The sequence below is a fragment of the Aplysia californica genome, unplaced genomic scaffold (genome assembly GCF_000002075.1).
Source record: "Aplysia californica isolate F4 #8 unplaced genomic scaffold, AplCal3.0 scaffold00085, whole genome shotgun sequence".
NCBI classification, from domain to species: Eukaryota; Metazoa; Mollusca; class Gastropoda; order Aplysiida; family Aplysiidae; genus Aplysia; species Aplysia californica.
This window is the reverse complement of record NW_004797355.1, coordinates 1,646,793-1,652,575: the sequence shown is the minus strand read 5'-3', so window position 1 is coordinate 1,652,575 and position 5,783 is coordinate 1,646,793. Positions and strand designations below refer to the sequence as shown.

General features: G+C 39.8%; 1 protein-coding gene across 1 annotated transcript in view; it reads right to left on the bottom strand.

Annotated features, from left to right (window-relative positions):
* The window catches only part of LOC101863172 (pancreatic lipase-related protein 2-like), a 10,629-nt gene extending 5,423 nt beyond the window's left edge, over positions 1-5,206 (bottom strand). The window contains exons 1-4 of the mRNA XM_013080418.2: positions 5,070-5,206; positions 2,944-2,990; positions 2,255-2,436; positions 1,520-1,633 (exon numbers count right to left, since the gene is read on the bottom strand). Coding sequence (XP_012935872.2) covers positions 1,520-1,633; positions 2,255-2,436; positions 2,944-2,990; positions 5,070-5,206 — 480 coding nt within the window. The remainder of the gene's footprint in view (positions 1-1,519; positions 1,634-2,254; positions 2,437-2,943; positions 2,991-5,069) is intronic.
* Positions 5,207-5,783: the final 577 nt, after the last annotated feature.

The window sequence follows — 5,783 nt, the reverse complement described above, 5'->3', positions numbered from 1 at the left end:
GTGTGTGTGTGTGTGTGTGTGTGTGTGTGTGTGTGTGTGTGTGTGTGTGTGAACCGGTGGACACCTATGCTCGTACACATTCGCTAGGTGCAGCACGGCTTAGATTTAAAGAGAAGAGACAAACAATAACTTTCATTAGGATGCTGGGTTCAAGAATAAAAACTGCTCCAGGTCTTGGTTACAGCATGACATAGATTAAAAGAGGATAGACCTACAATGACGTTCGTAAAGATGGTGGGCTCAAGATCTAAAATTGCCTGAAGTGTTGGTTGCGTCATGAAAAGATTAAAATAGGAAAGACCAACGAACATTAACGTTCGCAAGGATGGTATGGAAACGTTTTAAAAATTGCACCAAGTCGAATGAGTAGTGTCAGGTAAATATTCTGCTAGACTTGCGAAGTTGGTCGTTTTCAATATAAAAGATTTGGTATCTATCCGTTCGAAGACCCCCGGTAAGATTAAAGAATTCAGCTTATTCGCGAAATGGTCGAGAGCCTTTTTTTTTTTTGAATGGACTGCTGTATCAACACGAACAGGTCCTGTAACAATAGTTGTTTTTGTAAATGTAGATGATCAGGATAAAAGCCACTCAGTGTCGGGGAAGCGAGTATACGATATTCACAACACAGGAAAGGAAAAGAAGTAGGATCTTTTTTTTCTTTTAAAGAAATATGACCTGTCAATGACTTACTTCTATTATCAGCTAATAACTATGGAGAAAAAAAGAAGAATTTGTCAATTTAATTCTAGATGGCTACACATTAGCATAATAATAACACTAAAAATAGCAAAGCAACCATTAGTCCACCGGACGTTTTATCGAAATGATGCTTTCGTTACATTACTATTACAGTGAAAAGTAGCTTTTGTACACGTTGGAGGAGTTGGTGTTGTTGTTCTATGTTTTACGTGTAAATTTATTTTTTTAACCTCTTCATTGCTGAGTAGACGTATGATCTGGCTTGTATTCTCCACCTGCATTGTTTCATCTGGTTCACAAAAGAAGTTATAGTAGGCACAGTTACAGGCTTGTTATTTTGCATATTCTGAAACAATTCTCTGTTTTTAAATATTCCTTGAATTAACGTAATTTTTATCTTGGCAGCTTTCCAGCAGTGAATGGGTTAATGTCTATCATAAAGGACCCTTCTATGTTAGTAAGCTGACCCAGGGACAATTCTTGCAACATCACAATATGATTTTACCGCTGTCCGGTTTGATTTATTGGGAATTAATGTTACTCCATCTTGATTGAGTTAAAGCCAAGCCATGCTGGGCTGTGTGGAAAAATGGTTTCAGCATGACACCACCTCAGACACTCCTTCCTTCAAAGGTGCAGACTGACCATCTTGACGACAAGTCGGACACAGGGAGTCTGACCTGCAGGTCTCTCCAGAATGCCCGAAAGACACACTGCACCACAACGTTAGCGAGGCCTAGTGAGTCAGGAGCGCTGACAGTTGAAGTATACTTTTTAAAAATGAAAAACGAAATAAAACAGAGCTAAAAACTCTTACTTGATTCAAAAGCGCATCTTTCAGCTTCAACCCCCAGCTTTCCTTTGACTCCAGGAAGCCATGCCCCAAAACTCGAGTCTGAAGCGAGGGGTCGAAAGTCGACAAATCCCCAACCTGAAATAAAGGTAACAATAACAACTAGGACAACATATCGGTTCTAAAATCGGTAAAAGCAACTTTGACAACACGACAAAACAAGAACCACTGTCACAAGGATTAAATAAAAAACAACTTATCATAAATACGAAGTTTGGGTTTGAGTGAAGAGTGACACGCCAAAGTGGTGTCATTTAATGCAGTTTTAAAAAAGGAATACTGATAGACAGAATCAACAGAAGAAAAGAAATGGGACGTAGCAGTGGGGCTCTCCAAAACTCCACAACAACCCCCTCCCCCCACGCCGACTGCCCCGTACCACCTCCGTCACCATCACAACAACAACCGCATCAGCAGCCGCAGCACAGCAACACCTGCATCAACAACGACAAGAATCTTCATCTCCACTACAAGAACCACCATGTCGAGAACAACGAAAAAAGACAGGAAAAAAGAAAAGAGAAAAGAACAGAAGGAAAAATAAAAGACAAGACAAAATGCAAAAAGGAAAGAGCCTAATTCCCCCCCCCCCCCTTTTTTTTTTTTGCTTCCTTTTTATCAATGTGTCCCCTTTCGTGGACACACACTGACTACACGAATAAAGCTGAACGTGCAAAGTATTAGAAAAAGGGATCTCACCTTGATCTGTGTTCCCGTACTCTCTAGTTCTTGGTAGAGCCAAAAGGTGAGACCCAGGTCCTCAGGGCATTGTGGCCTTTGTAAACCCGTGTTTTTGAAGTCGTTGAATGTAATGTCGAAACATTCGCAGCCTTTTGGCAGCTCTTCACTCTCACAGCAACGTCGCCAAGGGGTAGAACTGGCTGAAAGGATGGAAGAAATAGGAACATGTGGGCAATGAGAAGTACGTTGGCAGGATAATAGCCATTTTACGCTGTGAAAGAGTAAGACTGACAGACAGACAGACAGACAGACACACAGACACACAGACACACAGACAGACAGACACACAGACATACAGATAGACAACGTGACCAGACAAAGGCATCAAATGAAATGATGAGGTTTGAGGGCGGGAAAGGAGGGGGGGGTGGAGAGGTCCATGATGATTACTAATGTGTAAAAAGGAAAGAGAGAGAGAGAGAAAAAGGAAATAAATCAGATTTCCACTCGTTCTGCCTGAGGAGACTGAATGAAAATGTTTACACCATGCGAAATAAATTAACCCCCCCCCAAAAAAAAAAACAAAAAAAACAACAACAACAACCAATCAACCCCAGAATAAAAGAATTGTTTAATCCTCACTGAAACACTATATTATTATGAAACCGGAACGAGTTTTGGAACAAGTTCTCTGCAGTAATACATACTTCCAAATTCAGAACAATCCACATAATTAGGAGTAGCCACGGAGGTTCTGAACATAAGAAAAACACATGCGAGCAGTAACTGAGACATGTTGCTTCTGACAGCAACAGACCACAGCAAAAAGTGTAGATCTATTACTGATATGAAATTACCCGAGTTGCAGTTCTACGCATTATTTTTGTTTACAAAACAATAGTAGATCTACTAAAGACAATCACTTTTTATTACTGCATTAGGCTAGTCTACCGTTTCAAAGGGACGGAAACGTTGGATGTGTTCCGATTAAAAGTTGCACGTCGAACTACAAGTCCAACTACAAGAAGCCTCCATGTTAAACGGCAAAGTGTATCGTAACATACACGTCATAATAATATGTCTCAGCACCACAATTTAGTATCTCACGTAACAAATCACTCTTTCATTATCAACTAATACATGTACTTTATTAAGAGCGACTTTTGACCCTGAGTTCTGCCTGGATTTCATAGAAAAACAGAGTAACTTTTTAATGGTTTGGTCATGCTACAATGTTACGAATGCCTCCTAGCCAGCCAGCCTCGAGAGCCTATATTATAACACCAAGTACTCTGACAATAAAAGAAGAGGTAGACCTTGCAAAAGACGGACTGGGTTAGTCAAGGAAGCAATGAGAAATTATAATATTAATTGAAAGAGCTGAAAAGCTGAACAACCATAGAAGACTGCATCTCCTCTTGACGCTTAACGACAACAGAGGATGGACAAGTATAGTAAGTTATTGAAGATGTTCAAAGAAGGAATTGACATAACAGTAAGTACGTATAAGATGTGCATGACAAGTCTTCGATAAAATATTATCATTTTAACCTATACATCCCGAGGGGCAAGATATAATTTCGGGTACAACAAGCAGCCATAGAGGTTAAATACTGAAGTAACTCTCGTGTATCTTAACAATCCGTTGTGGGCAGTATTATTTTTTAAATTTGTTAATACGTAAGATGCATAATGATATTTTGGACATTCGACCGACAACCTGTGATATTCTTTGGTAAAACAGCTTGGTTACGGAACGGGTTTTTTGGCTTTTATGTCGTGGTGTATTTGATAAGTGCAGACTACTACTAGTAGTACTAGCCTATCGATTTCTAATGACATGGCTGTTTCCTTTCTGTGCTGTTGACCCTGGTAATTTCCGTTCTATACCCACATGTTGATGGTATTATAATCTAGACGTACAGTTGGATTTTGTTGCTTTTTTGTTTTGTTTTAGTTAGTTTGTTTGTTGTTGGTGGTGCTGTTGGAATGTTTGTTGTTTTTGTTGTTTGTTTCGTTGTTGTTTTTTTGTTTGATTATTATTGATTGTTTGTTTGTTGTTGTTGAAGTTTTTTTTGGCTTTTTTTCTTTGGGAGGGGGGGGGGTTGGGATTGTTTCGGAATGCATCAGGTCTGCTGGGGTAATAATGGATTGTAAAGCGGATAGAGTTTGCTGTAGAGCGAGAAACTGCGTATACAATTAAAGCTATCTCTATTTGTATTATAATATTATTACAATAAGTTCCGTGCTAAATTATGGTCTTTGTGGGCGGATCCACGACAGCTGCTTTTTCCGAGGGAGGAAACAAAATGTTTAAAATCAAGTTACAAAATTACCCTACCATAGCAGACTGCGTGCAGTGGTAAGCTCTTGGTGGCACAATAACCTCATAGCGACCAGATGACCTCGATGAACCTGTAACTGTATCCCGAGGTTGTCACAACTGTGCCATATAATTCATGATGACCACGATCTCCAGCAAGCATGTACAAACAACGGATGTAAACAGTTTTAAGTACTACCTATAAAAGGTCCTTTTAAAACGATCATAACGAATTTATGGTTTTGCTTTCAGTGAATTATACGGGGTCTGGTCCACAATAAAATTCCCCTAATCTGTAAAACCAATAATTTTTATTTGATAAACATGACATGTCTACCGAAACATATTTTCTATTCAACTTAAGAATCGATGATCTCAAAGCATTGTTTCATCCGATTTAACCAGCGGTCAAACGTAGTGACAATGTTCGCTTAGGACAACGTTCGTAGCGTAGCATTTGAATGGTAGTGTTAAGTCTGGGGAATAGCAGGGATGCTCAAGGATTTCCACTGCCAGGAGTCCAGGACCTCAGTGAGGTTTCGAGCAATGTGCACAGTCGTGTAGTCACGATGGAAGTCAACACCCTTCTCAAGCACACCGTGCCGCTTTGTTCTGACTGCTGGTCTCAGCTTTGCTTGAAAAAGCATCTTGTACTAGTTAGTATTGATGGTGTGCCAGCGAGAGCCGTCTAGTTCAGAACCAAGCCATCGTGGTCGGAAACATGATGTACATCACTTTCAAAGCACTATGCGTACGTCAAGTCTATCGGGGTCATGGTGATCCTGGGTTTCTTTGACGCTGATTAGCTTTTCAGATCGGGACTTCACGAATACACTTACGTTTCGTCACCCCTTGTGATTCGTCCCAAAACATATGTCCCTTTATTCAGAACCCAGTGGACAAAATCATGTGCGCATCAGACTCTTTCTCTTTTTGTTACTCATCATTCAGCAAATGACGAATCAATTTTGCATTTTTTTTAAACCCTCAAAAATGCTTTACTTTCTCAACATCTTTTCTGAGAATCTTATGAATTGTTTTATTTGACAAAACAACATTTTCTGCTATGTTTATCACAGCTTTCAACCTGTAGCCTTCGACAGAAGCTTGAACGTGCAAAATGTTTTGCGCACAAATAGAATTTGGCCATCCACAGAGTTCTCAATCTTATGGTTCACACACCCGTCATTCATCTCTCTCGGACATTTTCTTTCTTTTGTATAC